Below are 22888 nucleotides of genomic sequence, written 5' to 3'. Positions count from 1 at the left end.
TCAGCACGTATATGAGGTAGGTCTCGGTTTCCATGAAGAAGATCATTAACCACTGCCAGTTGTGATGCCCAGTAGTACGTTTGGAGACGGGGAACTCCTATTCCTCCCTCCCAGATCGATCTTTGGAGTGTGGTTAACGCAATTCGTGGCTGGCCTCCCCCCATATGAGATCTCTGAGAAGTGTCTCCACTTGGTGAAATTCCAAATCTGGGATTTTAAGTGGGGCATTCTGAAGAATGTAAAGGAATCTGGGAAGGGTCATCATTTTAAAGAGTGCCGCTCTTCCCATAAGTGTCAGGGGGAGGAGTTTCCAGTGTTGGGCGTCAATAATGAAACGGTCTGTGATCTGTCGGAGATTGTGTTCTATATAACTTGTTAGGTCCCCAGATATCCATATTCCCAGGTATCGAAAGCCCTGTCGTTCCACCCGGTACGGGCACTCCTGGGGAATTGCTTTGTTTTCCCACCCAATGAATCGGTGTGCTTGTCTCCATACCGTAATCATGTGTGTTGTGGTTGTGGGTGGGGGAGTTCTCGGGAGGGGTTGATAAAGGAGGGACAGCAGGTCGGTGTTCTGCATAGTGGCTATCTCAGCACGTATATGAGGTAGGTCTCGGTTTCCATGAAGAAGATCATTAACCACTGCCAGTTGTGATGCCCAGTAGTACGTTTGGAGACGGGGAACTCCTATTCCTCCCTCCCAGATCGATCTTTGGAGTGTGGTTAACGCAATTCGTGGCTGGCCTCCCCCCATATGAGATCTCTGAGAAGTGTCTCCACTTGGTGAAATTCCAAATCTGGGATTTTAAGTGGGGCATTCTGAAGAATGTAAAGGAATCTGGGAAGGGTCATCATTTTAAAGAGTGCCGCTCTTCCCATAAGTGTCAGGGGGAGGAGTTTCCAGTGTTGGGCGTCAATAATGAAACGGTCTGTGATCGGTCGGAGATTGTGTTCTATATAACTTGTTAGGTCCCCAGATATCCATATTCCCAGGTATCGAAAGCCCTGTCGTTCCACCCGGTACGGGCACTCCTGGGGAATTGCTTGTTCTCCACCCTTTACCGGAAAGAAAACTGATTTCTCCCAGTTGATTCTGAGTCCGCTGAATTCCCCAAAGCGGATGAGCAGTTGTGTTACAATGGGGGAAGACCTTGGCGGGTCACCCAGATATACAAGGAGGTCGTCTGCATACAGGGATGTACGATCCTCATGTCCCTCCGGCCATCTGAATCCTTTCCAGGCGGTGTTTTGGCGAAGCCAAAGAGCCAGTGGTTCGATTGCAAGGGCAAATAGGAGAGGGGACAGTGGGCATCCCTGTCGTGTACCCCGACCCAGGGGGAAAGACCTGGAGGACCAACCGTTTACTTTCACTTCAGCTTTGATGTTAGTATAAAGTAACTGCACCCATCCCAGAAAGGCCTCTCCGAATCCCATACGGCGCATGATCTCCCAGAGGCAGTCCCATCGAATGGAATCGAACGCCTTTTCGAAATCGATTGCCAACAGGGCCAAGGGTTCGTTTATAATCGGGGATCTCTCCAGTGCCAGATGGAGGCGGCGTAGATTCATCCGAGTCGATTTGTAAGGCATAAATCCACATTGGTCCGGATGGACCAGGGTGGGTGCAACTAATTGTAATCGGTTCACTAGTAACTTAGCGAGGACCTTAGCCTCCCCGTTGATCAGTGATTTAGGTCTATAGGAGGCACATTCATGTGGAGGTTTGCCAGGCTTGGGAATGACCACGATAGTCGCCTTGCAAAGATCTGGTGGGAGAGTCCCCTGTTCCCGGGCAGCAAGGAACATTCTATGCAGAGGAGCCGCCGTTTTATCTGCCCCTAGCTTTTGCCAGGTTTCAACAGGGAATCCATTTGGGCCTGGTGCCTTCCCTGATTGGAGTTGAGATAGCGCCTCTGAAATCTCAGCCTCCGATAAGGCAGAGTCCAGCTGGTCCCTCTGTTGCCCCGAGAGAGTCGGCAGCGTTACCGCATCTAAGAGGGAGGGATTTAGCGGTGAGGTCGGGGCTCGGTACAAGTCTGCGTAAAACTCTGCAAAGGCCCCAGCAATCCCAGCGTCTGAGTGATAGCTGTCGCCCTGTGGTGTAACTATTTCCCGGACATGGCGTTGTCCTTCGTCCCTTCTCTGCAGCCAGGCGAGCAATTTACCCGCCTTGTCCCCTAGTTCGTACACCCTCGCTCTAGCCTGCCAATGGGCCTGCTTAGCGTCATCCATCGCTCTGTTCGGAGGCACTCTTGGGCGCGTTGGAGGGATCGATGAGTCTCGGGCGTAGGGTCAGAGATATGCTTAGTCTCCCAGTTACTCACTTCCTCTTCGGCTTTTAGTATTTCCCGAAGCCGGGTGTTTCTTTTGTGTGTCGTCCAGGAGAGAATCTCACCCCTGAGCACTGTTTTATATGCCTCCCATAGTATCACAGGGTTGTCCACCGACTCCTTGTTAATTTCGAAGTATTCGGCAGATACTTCCTCTAGGCGATCTATCAGTTCCGGGAACCCTAGATAGTAGCTATTAAGTCTCCACATTCTAGGGGCAAGGGGACCCTGCATACATATTTCAACTAAGAGAGGTGAGTGAACCGAGATGCCCCGAGGGAGCAGATCTGCGGACATTGCCCTGTAAAGGTCGGTATGTGGTAGAAAGAGGTAATCCAGTCTGGACATGGAGCCGTGAGCGCCAGAGTGGAAAGAATACTCCCTAACATTCGGGTGTAACTCCCTCCATACATCTCGGAGCCCAAGAGCAGATGTAAAGTTGGCTAATCTAGTAGGAGTGTCTGGGTTGCGATTTGGGAGATGGGAACGGTCAATGTTATCATTCATGGTGTCATTGAAGTCTCCCCCCAGAACGAGTGTATCAGGGTGGTGTTTCCCTATAAGGGTAGTGAGGTCGTCCAGTAACTCCTGTCCCAGCCCAGGTGGAGAATAGATTGAGGCAATAGCCACCGTCTGACCCCAGATCGTTCCCATGATGAACACGTATCAGCCCCTCCGGTCCCGTTCTACAGTTTGTTGAATAAATGGGATGCGATTGTGTATCAGAATGAGGGTGCCCCTGGAGCCCATTGTGTACCCCGCCTGAAAGGCAAGGTGGTAGTTAGTCCTCTGAAAAAAGGCACAGTTTGATCTGGCCAGGTGGGTTTCTGTCAGGAGGGCCACATCAGGGGTATGTCTATTTAAAAATTGCCTGAGAAGACTCTGTTTAATTCTCGACCCCATCCCATTCACGTTCCAAATAAGGAATTTCAGAGATTTAGTATGTCGCATGGGTGTTTTGCTAACCTGTGCGGAGGATACTTATTGCACATGATGGGGTTTTCAAGGGTGTAGCGATCAGTGAGAGATGGCGATATGGTACCCGCCTGTATCAGAGGGGCGGGGGTGCTCTGTAAAGTGCAACAGAGCGTCTTCAACCAGAGATAATGGTTCGTTTGACCTATGAGCATGTGACAGTCTTGAAATAACAAACAAGGTTTTGAACATTCCCAACTCACCCCCACCCTATACTCCACCCCAACACGAAGTACCTGTCGCCCAAGCACAGCTGAACCTTCAACTTAAGGTGTCAGCTCAAAAACCAGACCCTTGGGTAGGGTCTAGTTAAGCAAGAAAGAGAGAGGGGGGGGAAGAAAAAGGGCTTGACTAGTGGAGGGATGAGGGCTTCCTCCAGAGTTCCCTCCCTTGCGCCCAATGTCAACATCTTCCATGGTGGACTACTTATGCGTCGGGCTCAGAGGTGCGAAAAGTGCACGCCCACATGTCAGAGCACTGCTCCTAGGCCCCCGGAGTAGGGGACAATAGTTAGTTTAGTGTTCCTCCTGTTCTGCCACTGGCTCCAGGATCTCCTGTCCTTCCCGGTCTGGGTTTCTCCTCGGGGAAGCTCGCCTAGGCCTCGGTCGGGGTCTTCCTCTCGGTCTCCTCGGTCTTGCAGTCCAATCGCCTTCTACGTGAGCCTCCGCCCATTTCCATGCCTCTTGTGGGTCATTGAAGTGAACAGTAGTTCCTTTATGGTATATCTTTAGTTGGGCCGGGAAGAGCAGGCCGTATTTCACATTCAGTTGAGCCAGTTGTCTCTTGAGTGGTTCAAACGATTGTCGTGTCCGCTGCACTTCTCGGGTATAGTCCGGGAAGAAGGCGATTCGGGAGCCGTTATGGGTAATCGACCCTTGCGATCGTGACAGTTGCAGGAGGGCATCCCTGTCTCGGTAGTTGAGTAGCGGGCAATGATAGTACGTGGCGGAGCACCCGGGAGTGGTTTGCCCGGTGGCATCCTATGAGCCCTCTCCACTGAAAAAAACTTTGAGAAGGATGTGGCCTCGAAGATGTCCACGAGCCACTGCTCCAAGAATAGTTCCATGCATTGTCCCTCCTCCCCCTCCGGCAGGCCCAGGATGCGGACGTTGTTGCGGCGGGATCTTCCCTCTCCATCATCCACTCTTGATTCAAGGGTTTTAAGGTGGTTTAAGGATTGGGACAGTTGACGATTGATCCCGCCAATGTTTTCTTCCACTTCAGAGATGCAGTGTTCTGCCTCTCCTGTTCTGGAAGTCAGTTTCTGCAGGTCGTGGCGCAGGAAGGAGACATCCGCCGCCATACTGTCTATTTTGGTCTCCATGGAGGATCGGGAGTTAGCAATGGCCGCCATGTAGGGAAAGAGAGCCGTCCCCCGTGGGGGAGTTCGGTCGTGTTGCTGGGCCCGCCGGGACTGGGGTAGTAGCGACGGCAAATTGGTCCATACTGCTCTGTGTGGATGGTTTTTTCTGCCTGTCTTTCCCCATAGCTCCGGAGGCCGTGGAGCCTCCGGCACAATGGGTCGAATGATATTATTTATACTCAGTTGGATCCTCTCCGGTGTGTGGTGTTGCAGCCCTGCAGCGGGTCAGATGGAGAGCCGCGGGTCCCCCAGAGCATCCTCCAACAGGCTAATATGTACTTTGGGTGCCAGGGGCTCGGCGTCCTTTATTGGGGTTTCACGGAGCCTCCAGACACCGTGCAGGCCTCCGGTGTATCTCACAGTTCACCCGCTACGTGGTGGTCCCCTTATGCCTCCTATGCGGCACCAGAGTTCGTTTTCTGTATGGAGCAGGGGGGGGAACCCACTTACCTCTGGCGCGGTCGAGCCGAGCCGCTGCTGTCCTCCACCGTTCGGCGCTGAGTCGAGACGGCCCAAGAACAGGAGCCGCCTGTCACCGGGATCGCAGGAGTGCTCGGGTCTGTCCGGGTGTCCTCCGGATGTCAGCAGGTTAAACTGGTGTCCGCCTCGTATACCGCTCCACACCGCACCACGTCAGGCCGCCCCAAGCCCCAGTCATGCGGAGGAGGTCTGCCCTCAGGCCCCGGCGGCCATCTTTGTTTCGCAGTTCGGACAGGGCCGCCGGCCTTCAGCAAACTGTAGATTTGGCCCGCCGGGTGGGCAGATAGGTGCCCAGATTTCAGTCGATCCCAGCCCACAGCTTCACGGGCACAATCGCGGCGTTGGTGTCGCACGAAATCCCCAGGAATCAGGATAAAAGTGCAGGATTGTATCGGCGCTTACGGGAGATCACTCGGCTCACGTCCGCATCGTTCATGCGCTAGCCACGCCCCCGCTGGCTGCCAGCATTGGTGGTTGTGCCGGGGGCTGCACTGAGGGTGGAGTCGCTGTGATGATAGGCACCTTGGTGGAGGGGAGGGGGTCCGGGTACCTGGGTCTGCACAGGTATTAGGGCCTGGACCATGACAGGAGGGTGAGGAAGTACAGGAGGGAGCATGGCCTTGATGACCCCCCTGAGTATAGTGCCCATTTCAGGGGATCTCATGAGGATGTGGAACTTCTCAAAGAACCTGTCTTTGCAAACTGGTGAGGAGCTTGTGGGTGTGGGAGTGTATCCGTGAACCCATACCTGTTGCTGTGCTCCCACCACTACTGGTCTGGCATAGCTAGGGTCTGAGAATCGTCCTTGTGTGGATGCAGTTGGATATTAGATGGACCAAGTAACTGGCGTTGACCAATCCCACCTTGATGTGCATTCTGATGCCTGCATGTTGGAATGTGAAGGCCCTGGAAACAATGCCATTTTGTGTGGCTGCGCTGCCATTTTGTCTTGTACTGCGCCACATGCTTGCTGCATGCCGACTGTTGTACTGGGACCAGCCTCCGTCTGTGCGCTTGTTTGTGAAGGCTCAGACCTTCCCTGCACCTCAGGTTGGCACCTGGGAGGCGAAGCGCCCTCAGCCATGGCGATGGTAGTGCTTGTAACGCTTTTAGATGCCCCCTCAGGATAGAGCCCGGTATCAGAGCAAAGCCCCTTGGCGAGATCCTCGGTGCCAGCAATGGGACCGGGAGGGTCTGTGAATCCCTCGGTCAGATGGCCGGTCGCTCCTCGAGCCCCAGTCCCTTTGCTGGTCTTAGAGCCTGGAAGATCCCTCCCACTTGGACGCTTCCAAGGGAAGGAGACACCCTTGCGGGGTACAGAGGAGAACAGGGCACGTACCTTTGGCCTGGTCTTCCTCTTGACGTTCTCCTTTAGGTTGTCCAGTGGTGATTTTGCTAACAGCTCCCTCCACCTGGCCAGGTGGTTTCTTTAACGAATACGGGGTAAGCGTGTGGCATGCTGAGCAGCCGTCCAAGCCGTGGTCTGGACCAGGGCACTTGAGGCAGAGCGCGTGCGGATCCATGGTGGGGAAGGAACCCTCACAGGCCGGACACCTGCTGAATCCCGCCGTCATCGATGTGCGTCGAAGAGGAGCGTGGCACCAGAGGACAGAGTACCTAAAATTCATTATGGAAGAAAAAAGGGGAAATAATATCCTGCAGAAGAGCGCGTGAAATTACAAGGCCGGAGGCCTAACCCGGAAGCGCTGGTGAAATCGGTTTGCTCCCGTCGATGCGGAAAAGAGAAATGAGGAGTGGCACTGGTGGGCAGGTCAAGGGAGCGCATGCTTCCAGGGCCGCACCCCCACGCACATCTTAATTTAAAAGGGAAGACACGTTTTCTTGTGAAAAAGGTTCAGTTTCCCGTCCCTAGCGAGGGACGTTCATACAGTATGGAGGAAAGGGGACGGGACGTAGAAGTAAATGGCATTTGTTGAAAATACTTCACAAGCTTGTCCACCTCACATTTCTGACCCCTAACAATGATCTGAGTAAGATTTATTTTAAATCAATATCACAGCAAATAAATAAATGTTAATAGCAACAGTTTGGTTGAGTTAAGGTTGATTGCAGTGGTGTATACATACATATATAAAAAGATGAGGGTGTGGGTATTGTTGGGAAGGAAATTAACCAATCCCACCCCCTTAGGCGCTTTAGAGGAAGGCCAAACCCATTTAGAGAGCTATAATGGACCAGGGGTGAGGGGTCCCAAGAATCCCCATACAATCATGTTATTAAATCTGATTTAGGTACTAGACACAATGCTTGTATGCAAGTAAATGCTATTTCTAGTATGAACTATAACCGAAGTACAAGGGCTGCATGGCCTCGCATAAGGTATAGGCTGCGAACCTGCCAGAGAAATCTGACTAGGCCCAAGCAAGAGAAAAGCTCAGCTCGCCAGGCACCACAGAGACCTTCCTTTGTTAATTGTTGCCAATATGTTAATCTTAGAAGGAATGTGTCCCACAAGGCCATGAAATACAAGGTGCATTAGCATGCACTATTATAGCAGCCAGGCCAGAGCAGGCCCGACCCCCACCCAGCCAACTACGAATTACAGCCCCCACGACTGTCCCAGCTCCAAGACCCTGAATTCCATGACAGATGAAGTCAGACCACCAACCATAAACCCACTGGCCATAACAAATCTAAAGAACACAGCTACTCCACCTTATTTAATAATGACAAGATTTGTAATGCTAGGTACAGGGAGGAATACATTATAGTCCAAAGGGAGGGTGGAAGCCATGGGTGTGGATGGAGTGATACAGAATAAGTGAAGGATGTGCAGGTGCATAGCATAATGATAGAGTAGCATTGTTTCATATTGTAACTAAATGCCAAGCCGACCTTGGTTCCCTGAAGATGATGATAATCCCAGTAGACCCCATGTGATGGAAGACAGACGTTTGGGGCTGGCATCTCCTATAGAGCATGCTGCCCAGGTATAGGGTCTAACCAACCAGCCACACAGATTTATACTGTATGTGTTTATGTCACTAATGACGATTTGTCTCCTTATAACATTCTGCTTGTACCTTTTTTTAGCAGAACGTTCAGTAGCAGCAGAGTTCTTTGCTGATGCACCCATTGTGTGTGGATTAAATACTTCTTATCCTTAAAAGAGTTTCTTGGGACTTTTTCCCTGGCTGATTGCATTTATTCTGGTGTGCGCATTCAGGGGTGGGCCTTCAGTACGCAGGGGCAATGGGGTTGGGGGAAGAAGGGAGGTATGGGGGAACTCCATTATAAGAAAGACCAATACACACACACATGCACACATAGACATGTATACACACAAGTATGTACATATATATTTGCTTTCTATGATCACTTTAACTTGACCAAACTGACTACTACTTAGATTGTGTAGGTGAATCAATGTAGAGTCACAATTTACATTAACCATTGTTTTTAAACGTACACTTTTCCCATCTTTTAGGCACTGAGCAGACTTCAAACATATCGTGGCGGACATTCAACTATGTCCTACTTCTTAACACTATTACACTGGTAATCCTCATCTACCCACAGCCCACCCTTACAGCCACTGTTTAACTTCACTCATCTAACATTCACTCATACTCACACACATCCATGTTATAGAGTTATACTTTGTGCTCTGTTATCAAGAACCCGAACGGTGTCACCAGATGGCAAACTGTCTTATGTGATTAGCTCTAAAGAACTAACAGCACGTTCATTCTCAAAATGTACTTGCAGTCTTTTGTAGTTCCAGTGTTTTTTTTGGTCATGTAGAAAAAAAAAAAATAAGTGCCTCTATACTTTTATCCAGTGTTTAAGAAAATCTCCATTATTTTCACAATATGCTGTACCTTTGTGCAAAGTCACTTGGGGTCATTACATGTTTGCCGGGCCGGAATTAACATGTCGGCAATAACAACCTGGAGTTAAGTCAGGCACCTCACTGGCAAAAAAAGAGCAGGTAATACTGGCACCGGCATTACGGGTGCCGGTAATAGCATCAATCCACCCATGGAGTCCTATGGATTCCATGGAATGGTGATTAACTTACCCTTACTGGCAGTGGGAATCTGCTGGGAATTACCTGCAGACCAAGTGCTGGTAAGGGTAATTCCTTTTGGTGGTAACCAGCCGGATTTACTGGTCGGATACCAGCAAACTCATAATGCCCCCCACTGTGTTCAGTTAGGAACTTTGAAGCCAATAATGCCAATTGTTTCAGAACTTGGGTGCTCTTTGCTCACGAGCTCCCATAGATGGCATGATTTGGTACTCAGGGGCCTCTAGCAGTGTGATCACAAAGGAAAGCTCTCACCTCACCAAACAATTTGCGGACCAGTTTGACTAAGTGTGGTGCTTTTTTAAGGCATCTATGTTTACATACTAAGAAGCAAATGTTTTTGTGTATACTGTGCTTCTTCAAGCACTTTATTCCAGGAATTTGTCCAGGTACATAACTGTCAAAGCGAGCTAGGCCAGAAGTAAAATTCTTGTAATAGGCACATTTTTAAGAGTCTTTATTTTGAAGTGGCTCCCCACCCCACACCCACTCGCCCAACCTGAGAAAGGCCTTTAATTGGTGTAACTGGGGTTATACCTGAGAATGGATTTATGTAACCGAGCACTGGTGTGCGGGAAGAGGTTTGGGAACAGAAGCTGTGAGGTATGCTTGCAGGATAGACAGACTGCATAGTAGTCAGTAACGAAGTTAATTCAGGAACTAACTAGTTAGCAGTGAAGCTTCTGTGCATGTCTGAAATGATTATTTCCCGAACACAGTGCCTGAGTGGCCTTCTACAATGTTGCAGCTTTACCCAGATTATTCTTGTGTAAGCCAAGTTTTATATGTTGCAGTGGAAACTGGCTTTTTGATTATTGGCTGTAATTCCACAATTTTAAAACACCTCAATGAAGCAGTGGTTCCAACATATATCTTTGTAGATGAGGCTCTCCACTTTCAAGTGGAAAGAAAATACTATGCCATTCTTTGCACTTCATGAAAAATGGGATTCAAATTCCAACCTATGAGAAGAGATATCTGTAGTTGGCCAGTGGCTAGCACCTCCACTTTGGATCATTGAAACGTAGCCACTGGCATTTGCTCACATGTTTAATAGTTTGTATGTGGCTAGAGTTTTTGTAATTTTCAAAACAAGTTTGGTATCATCGACAAACATATGCATGAAAATTATGAGCAGGCATTGAAGGGGAATAATATCGTTCACAACTAGTTCAAAAGAAGACTAGTGCGAAACAACAAGGAGTGTGCTTCTGGTAGATACATGCAGAGAAGAGAAGTCACCAAGTATTATGTGGGTTGACAAGTGGATGGGTTGGTGGATAAGAGGGCTTCATCCAAAAAGGTGTACCAGACAGACAACCACAACCAAGATTTAGACATAGGGGAGGAATGGCAATAAGTGAAGAAGTTCCCCTTCGTGAACAAATTACTTTAGGGTGAAGGGCAGACATGAAAGAGTGTTTGATTATGAAATTTAAGGATGGAGTTTTCTTTGAAGATATTCTTCATCTTCAACAAAAGAGGGGGTTCCATTGCACTGCGCAATAGATGACAAAGTATTTGGGAATGGGTTCTACAGCAACGCCAATGTTTGACTGCTTTTGTGGCATATAAGGTGTTCTAAGGTCTGGCTTATTTTAGGGCTAAAATGTGTTCTTGGTAATAATGTGTCAGGGTCAGCAAATATGTGTCAAAATGTGGGTTCTATTAATGTAAGATGGAGCATCTATCTATATATACAGCCCCATGCCATTTTGCGTGCTCACAATTTAGTTTCTCTGTTATACTGGCCAGGAAATAGACAAGCAAGGCGGCCAGTGACTGCATCCCTCAGCTCTTTAGTTCCTGGGCTGATGTCATGCTGACTGCTTACTGGTTGGATGGTCCCGCACAGTGGTAAGGAGGACTTCACTGCAGAAGGCAGTATGATATCCCCCAGGAGGTGACGACAGTGGACAATACAAATGACTATAAGGACTTCTGACTGAATATGAAATCTGGGGCTTTCTGTGAGAGGACTAACACAGAGGTAGACATATTTCAGTTAAGTGGTAATATAAACAGAGTCCTTGACAGGGAGGAGTCTTCATCAGTAATTCTTCAAATTCCCGCCTGTCCTACACAATGTCTGTAAAAAGGGCTTAATTAAACAGGTCCCTTGAGAGTGCTAACTCAACCGTGTCGGCATGGGTGAAGCAACGAGGAGGGGAGCAGACATCATTGATGCCTTGATGACGGAAAAGTTAACTGACAGAGGATTAATTTGACATTTGGTTATAGGAAGGGAGAAGAGAGTAGAAGAACTACAGGATATACACACTGAATCCAAAAGGTATCCTTTGGCCATTTCACTCACAGCTCTTACTGGAAACAATGCAGGGGGCTAGAGGCTATGGGAAACTTGGCCATGGGTCACCAAATACAGAGGTTGACTTGACAGGTGGTCTTAGGTCAATCTATAATAGAGGGCACCAGCTTCTGAAAGTTTCACAGTTTTTGAATGCTCTTGTCGAAACAGAAAGTAAATAATTGCAAGAGTTTTTCAGTGTAAACCAACACTGGGCAGGGTTGCCTAACAGGTGGTCTGCTTTGGGTCTGGAGATTTATAATTAAATCACAGATATCTGTTGATCATAACCGGTGGCAGGTGGATTTTAGTCAAAGTCATAGCGTCTGGATTACACCCGTGGTGAGGTTTAGGGGTAGTCAGGGTTTGACATGATGTAAAAAAGGCTCTGGGGTGATTCAAGTTATTCATGTGATGGGAGCGTGACAATGGGAGTAGCGCTGAGGTCGAACCACCTCAGACGCCTCAGGAGTAAGACAGAACTTAACTGAATCCATAATCAAACTGCTCATATGCTGCCAGCATGGGCAATTAATATGCATTTTACTTCATATGACTTATAATTATAATTGGTTATTTATAACGCACTTAATACGCAGAGGTTTCTAAGCATGGAGCAGGGGATCGAACCTGTGTTTCTCCGTTTCGTCTTGCTTACAAGGCAAGCGTGTTGCCCTGAGCTGTTCTCCGGAGCTATCCTCCCGAGCACACTTAACACAAGATAAAAAGAACACCAACCACACTGCAGACTTGGCATCAGTTATTGAGGGGAAAGATTGGCTGGTGAAAGTTGAGTTAAAAGTAAATGGATGTGGGTCCTATTGGCAGTAAAATCAATATGTGAAGACACTGTTTGCAATATAAAACACACAGGACAAAAGTTTTGCTATATTCCTATTGGGTACAGGAAGAGAGGAACAAGAAGTCAATATACCTCACTCTCCTGGTAAGAAGGCGGCACTGTGATTAAGATTGGTATGCTAGCACTCCCCTGGAAGGGGTTTGATCCAGAAGCCCCTAAACACCCAATAAGGGTTTGCACAATGACATAGACATTATTTACAGAACATCTGGTTAGTCAATGGCATGAAGCACCTCGCTTTGATCATAAAAACAAGAATTAGAAAAGGTACCAAGCCTGGTTATTTCAATAGAACAAGCTTCTCACCTAGTTATCCAACGACACTACATAGGTTCATCAATGGGAAGATGATTTATGTACATTTTTGTTAAATGGAGAAACAGGATTCTTTTATGAGTGAATGTACCATATTTCAAGCACCTTTTTCCAAATTAAACAGAAAGCATTACCACAACATATTCATGGTGTAAATAGTAAAGAGGCACATAGATAGTCAACAAAAGAGCACCCGTCTTGGTGACGTGTCCTTGAAATCCTTAAATCCATGACTACATTTTGAACTCTTGGTAGAGTAATACTTTTACTATATATACTTTGATATGCCAATATCATTCAATAATTGTCCTATTTACTGATGTGTTTGATTACTTGATAGACAGACTCTCCAAAGCAATGAGATCTCTTTGACCATCTTCTCTTGCCAATCTCAATGTCCATATTCCCAACTGATTCCCAAAACAATTGGTCTTGTTGCTTAACAGCACAGGTGTAACAGGTCATTACTTCTTTTAACGTGGGTAGACCTTTAGTGAGGATGAACCTCACTTGGCCTGTTTATAGATATAAATAAAGAACAATATGAAAACAGCCAAGCAAATGTAAAAACTTGACACATACCAAACACTCTTCCCGATGACTTTTATCGACAGTGCAGATGTCCACTCTAAGTGTCTTTTGCTGTAAAGTTGCCAAGGAAAGTGAAATCCGAAACAATTCATTGAATACAATAGTTTCAGAAGCGGGATAAACTTTGGTGCGGAACAAACAGCTAATGTCCTGGGAGGACGGAAGGACAGCAACTCTAAAATACCTGAAGAAAAAAACAAGCAGTTAGGTTACCACAACACAGTAAAATTAGGCCTTACTTTTGAATTCTCATTCTGCCTATTAAAAAGTCTGGCAAAAACAGATCAGGATAGACCAAAAACCCAGATGAAACTCAATGAACTGCTCAAGTGCTAAGGACATGTATATCTGTGTTCCCAGGGCTAAGAATGTGATCTACAGGTCCTTTCTGCATTTAATGATAAATATGGTTGGCTCTGCAGAAACAAAAGAGGTCTGTTGATGCAGTAGTCAATCATCACAACGAGCCAGCGCTGAATTATGTGTTATTCCTCAAAGGTGTGCAATCTTTAGGGTTCCTTCAATCCTTTAACAATTAATGCATAGAAAGGTTAGGGTGAGCATGCATATACCAGTTAAGCAAGTTGTCGGAGTGGGGAGCACAGAGCAGAAATGTGCTTATGTATGTCAGCATGCTTCTGTGTTCCTCTCCTCCATCCAATACACAGAGGAATTAAATGGGTTAGCCTTACCACTTGTTTTATCATAACAACATTGCCACCGCTGACACTGTGATAAAAGCAGTAATCCTGTTTTAGTTCACAGTTAACTGTTTAGGACTTTATTCTTATTTGTAATATGGCTCTAAAAATAGCCTTCAGCAATTCATACACACCAACTAATAAACATCAATTAATATACTTCAAATGTATACAATTTACACAATCCAGATCAAACAAGACAAGAAAGACATTGATTAACACCAGTAAGATCTTTCAATTGATACAAAGATTTAAAAAAAACATATAAATCAATTAATTAAAGGAACAATGATCATTCGTAATAAAGCAAGACAACCATTAAAGTATTTTTTTAAAAAACTATAAAAGAGGGCATTTGACCTTATGATGTCAAGGCAATTGGAGGAATATCCAATTTTAAGTATTTCACAAATCCAGTCACGACTATCACAGTTCAGGTCAACGATCCTGCCAACCAACATTGCCAAACTGATACGACATCCCCTGTATGAAGGAGGTCAGAAAACCTCTTAAAAAACATCAGCCTTAGATTGCTACACAAGAGATAAACATTTAAAATGTAATTAATACCTTCTTCTACAAAAACATCACTTAACGAATGCAGGTTGGAGATGACCATACTTAAGCAATATTTCTCATGTATAAAGCATATTTAGTCTAAAGTTCATAAAGCAACATCTGATACCTCTAATTATTTAGGGCTTATAGGAAATCCGTTAAGTGCTTAACCTGCTCTGTGGGCAGTGGCAGAGGGAGCTTTTGGTGCTAGGTGGGTGGGCAGCACCCAAGGGGGCATCAGAATTCAAAATGGTTTATGGTCAGTCACTGCTGGTGTACATTTTCAGCAGAGAAGCCTAGATATATCCATACATTTGCACGAGTGATGAAGCATAGCAAGGGAGCCAAAAACAATGTAGGGTGGTTGAATGTTCCTACCACTCATATAGATTTGTAAAATAATGTGGTGAAATGGTGCATTTTACAGCACATTTTTCCAGAAATTGGGTAAAAAGCCAAAAATGTACAGCTGGTTCTCTGGGGAAAAATGCATTCAAATATCCAATACCTTGCCATATCACCAGCAGTACACAGGAGCATATTACAACATTTTCATTAGGATGCGCCCACACTCTATCTAGCACGGTAACCAATATGACTGCCAATGACTGGTACTAGCATAGCAAGCTTGTAATTGTAATCTGTCGCCACAGTTTCATAAAAGTGATTAATAATCTGTAAATCACTTAAATGAAGCTACGGCCATGATTAATCTATGCCAGTAATGTCTACTGTAAATCATTTGCCTGAAGATGAGGCCCCAATCTATCTATCTATGCCAATAAATGTCATTGTAAATTACTTCTATGAGGGGATGCTTCAATTAATTTATCCTAAAATAATGCAGGAAGGCTCGGGGAAGGGGAGCTGAGGGGACGGTTTATCCGAGAAAGTTTTTAAAATGTGGTGAAATAGTGCATTTTAGAGCACAATCTGAAGAAAAGTTTGTTAAAAAGCCGGACATTTTTTTTTTTCCTGGTCCCCTCAGCTCTTGGGACTGGGTCAGGACAACAAATTTGTCACAGTACTGAGTTGTCCCTTTTCTGTTTGGGGGTGAAGCCTGTATTGTTGTGGTCTGTGTTGCACCTTGTGCAAGTAAGATACATTTATTCTGTTGCTCCACATGCTGTTCTTGTTGAGTGAGGGAATTTCCTAATTAAAATTGAACTTGGACAAAAACCTTTGGAAACATGGGCTCTAGCACAACAATAGCCGTGTGACAAACAGCAAAACAAATTCACTAAAAAGAAGTTTGCAGCTTACAAATCATCAGTATCAAAGTGAAGGCATCCAAAAACAGATGTCAGCTCTCCATTTTAAAATCACTGGTAGCCAAGGGCTCAAAAAGCTTATAGGCAAGAACAGAAAGGACTAGCTACAATATGGATTGGGTTTCCTAACTTTAGTGATTACTACAGAAGCTCATCAAAATGGTGCTTAATGAGAGCATACTGTAACAAGAATATTCATTTAGGAGGTGCAGATTGCTATCAAGTAAGATATGAAGGACTCCTCCTCTATGCCTGAACATGGCAGGTATAAAACACAAAATTCTGTGAAGGAAGTACATACAGAGGTGGATTTTGATCAATAAGGACCAGATGCAGAATCTGAACTGTCTGCTCTTTTATCGAGTTCACACATAATGCAATGTAGCAGCCTGCGGGAATCACGACGTACTCATAGAAAACTCAAAAAGGAAAGACTGGTTTGGTTATTCAGTGACCAAATGGTAAAGGTGCTGTGATTGTTTGTGGGGGATGAAGAATCAGTCCCTTTTCTTGAGCCTGGTAGAGGTTGAGGGGAACTGGCTGACAGAAACAACAGATCCAAAAACCAGAGATGTAATATCCATTACGAGGCCATCAAATGCATGTAGGCCCTTCCCTGGAAATCTCCTGAACTACACCACTATCCCGGGAGAGGAGGTGGGGCACAGAAGAATGTTCCCTTCTATTTCAGATGAAATGCATCCCAGAAGGTGACAGAATCCCGAAACCAATAAAGAGGCAAATAGAAGGAACACCCTTGAAATTCGGACTTGTTGCAAACAGATCTTCATTGAGTTGGCCCAATGTGTACAACAGAAGGGAGCCAGAGAGGAGCTGTGCTCTACTTGTTCACTGGAGGTTGTATGTTATCCTGCGCAATAGACTTGTGTAGTCCAGGACTTTTTTGTTCTGGCTTGCAGGTTCACTCTTTCCCACCAAGGCAGGGAGGGGAACACTACCCACCGTCCACCTCCCCAGGCCAGCTAAAATGGAAAGCTTGTAAAGATCTCCACCAGAGGCATGAGTAACATCTTGCCTCCAAAGCATATAAATTGGCAATTATTGCTGCCAAAAAGATATTGTTTGATGATTGGATCTCCAAGGCACAATGTGAATCCAAAGAGAAACCCTGTCCATGGTTTAAGGACGGTCCAAAAAAGACAGCCCATGGTGCACGCAGATAAGAGCAGTCATGATCTCTTTAATTAAACTAAATATCGAGATCAGTAGAAAGCAGGCAGACCAAGTGGATGCCCCTTGTACTGCTAACATGCGAAAAATCACAGAATACCAATTTGATTTCAGATCAGTATCTGAAACTCAGTTGGCAGCTATTATAAACAAGCTTAAACCCACTAAGTGCAAAGAGGATGTTTGCCCAGCCATTACTAGTAAAGCGTGCACAATAGCATTGATTGGGGTCTTGTCGAGATGTATAAATGTATCTTTTAAGGACAGTCATGTTCCAGATAAGCTCAAGAATGTGTGGATCACTCCTCTTAGGATTAGACCCATTGGTGCCTACTAACTATTGGCCCATCAGAAACACACCATTTTTATTAAAAATGTTAGATCGCCTTGCGTATGTCCCAATTTTAGAGTATCGTAACACACATGATGTTTTAAATAAATGGCAGTCTGGCTTCAGGCAAGGTCATAGCACTGAAACAGCATTACTAGATCTTAAATCCAGGCTGTTGCATGTGATGGATAAAGGGCAGGCTGCACTACTCATGCTGTTTGATTTGTCAGCAGCGTTCGACCTGATAGACCATTTGTTACTGGTCACCAGGTTGATGGAAGTAGGTGGCTTGTCAGATAAGGCTGCTTTGTGGATTCAATCCTTCTTGAATAACAGACAGATTAGGTTTTGTAGTGAGGACACTGAGGGTGTGCTGGCACTATTGTTGTTTGGGGTACCACAAGGGGCATGCCTCTCCCCCTCACTGTATAATATCTTTATGGTTCCTCTCTTTGACATGTTGGAGGAGAGGGGCGTCTGGCTTACTAATTATGCAGACGATAAACAATGTGTTATTCCCCTCTTTGGCAGGCATGAGCAGGAAACGGAAAAGGTGAATGAAATAAAAAACATGAATACAAGCGTGGCCAAGTAGCCATGCTGTGAAGACGCGAGCTCCCATAGATCCGTAACAATCCTGGCCTGAAATACAGGTCCAAGCTGGCAAAGACCCATGAAAAGCAAAAAGTCGGATGTCGGAAGCTATCGAGCACAATTGGGTGCAAACGCAGTTCTGGCGAAGCAAGCTGCTGTGAAGATTGAAGCAGTGAAGTCAGAAGCCCCGCCGGTTACAAAGGGAACAAAATGGCAGCCGCAGCAGGGAACAGAGGAAGAGAAAACACTATACGTTGCTAAGAATGGGGCAGCTCAGACAACACGACTTGAGCCACCGCGAGTGTAACACTAATCGCAAAGAGAAGCCGACCCAAGCACAGGCTGCAGGAGGGGTAGAGACGGCTGCGGCGGGACTGGTCAAGGCAAGTTGGCAGGAACGGCCTGGTTCCGGTGGTCCACTTGCACTGGCGGAGATAATAGGAGCAGAATCCGCTGCGGCACGGCGAGCCCTGCATCAGCGGGATCGCAAAAGAAAGGGCTTTAATCTTCAGATGGCTGGTCTTCAGCACTCCCATCAGTGAGAGCGGGGCAATAATAAGACTGACGTACCGCTATTTAAAATATCGGAAAGATCTCCGTTCTCACTGAGGTCTGCCTCCAGGATAAGGACACGCGAGGTGAAGCAGTGTGTACATGTGTAAACAAGGCTGTGTTCCGCAGGCAGATTCGACAGCAGCTGCAGATTCCCGCGGCCCACCTACTAGGGTACAACACAGCAGAGGTCACGGGAGCGCAAGAAGCCCCGCATTGGTGAGTTGTAGAGAAAAAAAAAAGAAATGAAAAAAAACATTGATCCACCGAGAGTGGTTCCGCAGCATTCTCATCAACAAAAGCAGACCGACGGGGCAGGCGCAACGTAGCGTATGGCATCTGCAAGATCGCAGTTCTCCCTCTGGTCCGCCTCACGCTGTGCAAAGCATCTGCGAGATCTCAGTGCTCCCTGTGGTTTGCCTTTAAGACAAAGGCGCGTGGGGCAATGCAGTTAGTGAAGAGTACACAACAAAGGGTTCTGGGTGCAAACAAGGCTTGGAAGGACCAGCCCACCACAAAGGCACCTAGTCGATGAGGGCTGGAAGAAGTCAAAAGTTCAGATAAGCACAGAACTAACTGACTTTGGGCAATGGCGGATCGCCGGCGCCCAATGAGGTTCGCCCATGAAGGAGGGCCCTGCAAAGATAGCAACGGCAGCAGAGGAACTGTTGACAGCAAAAGCGAAGTTACGCTGCAAGTGGTTCCCAGGGCCCGCCCGCTGTAAGACCGTAGTGAATGGGAACATGGCCGTAAGACGTGAGTAAAGCACACCGCGACCACAAGCAATATTCAGCTCTCAGTGCAGCCCGACTGTGTGGGAGAGCCAGTGCAGGACTATTAACAGAGGCAATAAGCCCCGCAAGCACAAAAGGGCAGCCAGCACAATAGGGGGATCGGCTCCTACGGATGCCAGGTGGAAATAAGTTTGCGTGGACACATACAGCACTGCAGCAATAGGCGCTGAAGCCTGGCGCCACACCTGGACATTAACATATCCACTGTGCAATGAGCAGAGGGCCACGTCAGAGGCATTGGGAAGAGCAGGACAACGCCCAGCAGAGAGCGAAGACTAAGAAGCAACGACATGCAGACCCTGGTTGACGTGGGAGAGCACAACCCATTCGCTGAGCAATATTGGGGGATCAGAACAAGTGGTTGACATCTGGGAAGGCATTCAGCAGAGTCAAGTCTGTGGAGTGGACCTGACACAGGCGGGACATACCTCTGACTTACCACTCAGGAGGGCCCACCAATGGGTCTGCCGGAACTGACGCTGGGGCAGGCCGAACTGCCTACCCTAGCAGACTGCAGTCTACAGCAGGTTGCGGTCTTCTCCCTCCCACGGGGGGTCCAATAACAGAGCGAAAGTCAAGGGCGGAGCACCCACACGGGGGCAAGAGGACTGGCCCGCAGGGGTTACAGCCGCATTAGCACACAAGAGGGGCAGAGCGACTCAACGAAGGGAGGGCATCAAACAGCCGGCCTTCAGGATAAATCAGCGGGTACACAGAGGTAAGCCTGGAGGGCCACCTGACAAGGTGAAAGAGGGGGAAAGCGGCACATAAAGTCACACAGCGGAGATTGCCAAGTACATCAAAAGCTGGAAGAGGCAAACACACCAGCATCAAATCTTTCGCCAGGAAGTCTAACAAGAGCCATCCCACTCCATCAGATGCAATCATGGCCTCCAAGAGCTCTGCACAGCAGGGGGGACGCGAGGGTGAGAGAACAATATTGGAAGCCATAGCGGCCCTGAAGGCGTCTCTGGAAAACACTACCATCACTACTTGGAACGTCAGGGGACTCCATGCCTATGTCAAGAGACCCAGAGTAATCGCCTGGCTGAATAGGATGAAAGTTAAAATAGCGATGTTGCAAGGGACTCACTTAACACCAGAGAAACAATCCAAAGTAGCCAAAAAATGGGGCGGCCAAATGTACAGCTCAACGTACTCTAACTATGCTAAGGGCATCCTGATATGGATCGCCACAGGGATCTCATTCCAGCTGATAAAACAAGACACCGACTGAGAGGGCAGACGGGTGATAGTACATGGAATGCTAGAGAATAAGGAAATATGCTTGATAAACACATGTGCCCCGAATTATGACGCAACAGAGTTCTTCAGGAAAATAACACCCAAACTGGCCCCATATAGAGAAGTGATGTTCATCTGGGCAAGTGACTTCAACTGCACCCTGGACCCGCTTCTGGACAGATCCGATGATAAGCATGGAAAACCTGCACCACCAGCAAAGGCCCTACGATTGATCTTGGACCGGTTACGTCTGGCGGACGTCTGGAGGAAGGTACATGGAAATGCAAGAGGGTACACACACGAAAGCGCCCCCCCCCCCATGGGATATTCACACGCATAGATTATCTTTTCACAGGCACTGAATCCCTGACGGAGATAAACATCAAGGCATGAACACTATCAGATCACGTGCCACTGCTAGCAACATGGGTACATACCTACAGGAAGGTCCTTATACCAATGTGGCGGCTGAGGGCAGAGGCGCTAATAGAGGACGAATTTTGGGAATATCTGCAGGACACGATAGACAACTTCTTTGAGCATAACATGGGAAGTATGGATAGCAATGGTACGATCTAGGAAGCCTTTAAAGTGGTGGCAAGGGGAGCAGCAATATGGAAATTGGGGGGTGTTAAGAGAGAGCACGTTGGTGGAGTTCGGGGAGGTGGAAAGGGAGATAGAACTAGCTGAACGCCAAGCAGGTAAGACGGGGGAGGAACCGGGGGAACTCATAACGTCGAGATTGAGATGTGTCGCAATTTGGGAGATACTGGGGAGGCTGGATTATGGGAGGTATATACAGAGATTGCATGCAGAGGGAGATAAACCCGGCAGGCACCTGGCCTGGCTTACTAAGCAGGAGAGCAGGAGAGATCCTATCAATGCAGTAAGAGATAAAGCAGGGGAAAAGGTCAGGAACCAGGAAGGCATTAACACAATATTTCCACAATTCTATGGGCAATTTTATGCCCCCAACCCAGTGGTGGAACCGGATGATATAGCAGACGCTCTCGCTGAGATCTGTTTAACGAAGTTAGCGGAAGAGCAGGTTCAAATACTGGATGCCACCTTCACAGTGGAGGAACTAGAGACAGTCATTTCTGAGCTCCCATCTGGCAACTCCCCGGGACCCGATGGGCTCCCAGGTGAGTTCTACAAGAAATACAAGGGCAGACTAGCTCCCAGACTGTTGGAAACATACCAAGAGGCGTATGAGAAGGGGCAGCTAGCGGACAGCATGTCGGAATATGTCATAATACCTATCCTTAAACAAGGGAAACCTCTACTGGGGTGTGCCTCCTATAGGCCGATCTCCCTGATTAACCAGGACTCTAAAATCCTCACGGCAGAGCTCGCCAACCGACTTAAACGGGTGATACCTACGGTGATCCATTCAGACCAGACGGGCTACGTCCTGGGAAGGAACACAACTTGGAATCTGATAAGACTCCACCATCAGGTAGACCAGACGAACCATAGAAGGGGTGAATGTGGCATAGAGTCACTTGAGCGCCCTGAGACCTTTGGGTGAGAGTTGCACTATATAAGAAACTATTTAGTTAGTTAACGCGGTGAAAGCTTTCGACTCTGTGAACTGGGAGTGGCTGATGAGTTTTGCCAATTTTGGAATGGGGGAGGGGTTCCTCGCTGGATCAGGTTGCTATATACTAATCCCAGGGCAAGAGTGAAAAAAGGGAGGCACATCTCGGAGGTCTGGAGGATTAAATATCAGCCCTTGAACTGCTGGCGGTTTTCCTTAGGGCCGAATACGGGGAAATTGGTATAGATATAGATGGGGCGACATACCTAACCTCGTTATATGCAGACAACATGCTCCTCTTTGTGGGGAACCTGCGGGTACAGCTATTATGCCTGCTGGAGGCTATAGGGAGCGTATCCCAGACTTTCAGGGATAGCCGTCAACAAGGAAAAGTCCTCCCTATTCCCCTTGGCTGATTTGAGATGGGTCCCCCTGAAAGTGAGAGGCCCCCAACTCTGCTGGCAAATCACCCAACAGAGTCAATAAAGGTACATCCCAGGAGGGAATAAGACCAAATGAGAGTGCGGTTTAAGGCTTTTTTTCTAAAGTTAGGGCAAACAGAATCTACTCTGCTCACGCCGAGAGTGCTCTGCAGAAAACATGTTACAAATTACTTTTATACAACTTTATCCTCATCGAACAGAGGGAAGGCCTACGGGGCACAGAGTCAATTGGGATTGGACACTAGGGTAGGCACCTATAGGTGCTATACAGCCGGTGGTAGTTGATTAGTCCATGGGCGCGTGACGAGATGACATGGTGCTGAGGGCCAAACGTTCAGCTGGGCTCATCGGTTTGGCATCCTTCGCTGGTCTTCTGACATCCTATCTTAGATA

At 47.3% G+C, this 22888-nt stretch overlaps 1 protein-coding gene across 1 annotated transcript in view; it reads right to left on the bottom strand.

The window, feature by feature from the left end:
• Nucleotides 1-22888, bottom strand: part of WWC2 (WW and C2 domain containing 2) — a 2565136-nt gene that overhangs the window by 592531 nt on the left and 1949717 nt on the right. The window contains exon 15 of the mRNA XM_069631472.1: nucleotides 13267-13459. Coding sequence (XP_069487573.1) covers nucleotides 13267-13459 — 193 coding nt within the window. The remainder of the gene's footprint in view (nucleotides 1-13266; nucleotides 13460-22888) is intronic.

Source organism: Ambystoma mexicanum, chromosome 6q, assembly GCF_040938575.1.
Source record: "Ambystoma mexicanum isolate Mex_15411 chromosome 6q, UKY_AmexF1_1, whole genome shotgun sequence".
Lineage (NCBI taxonomy): Eukaryota > Metazoa > Chordata > Amphibia > Caudata > Ambystomatidae > Ambystoma > Ambystoma mexicanum.
This window is presented reverse-complemented; position numbering and strand designations above follow the sequence as displayed.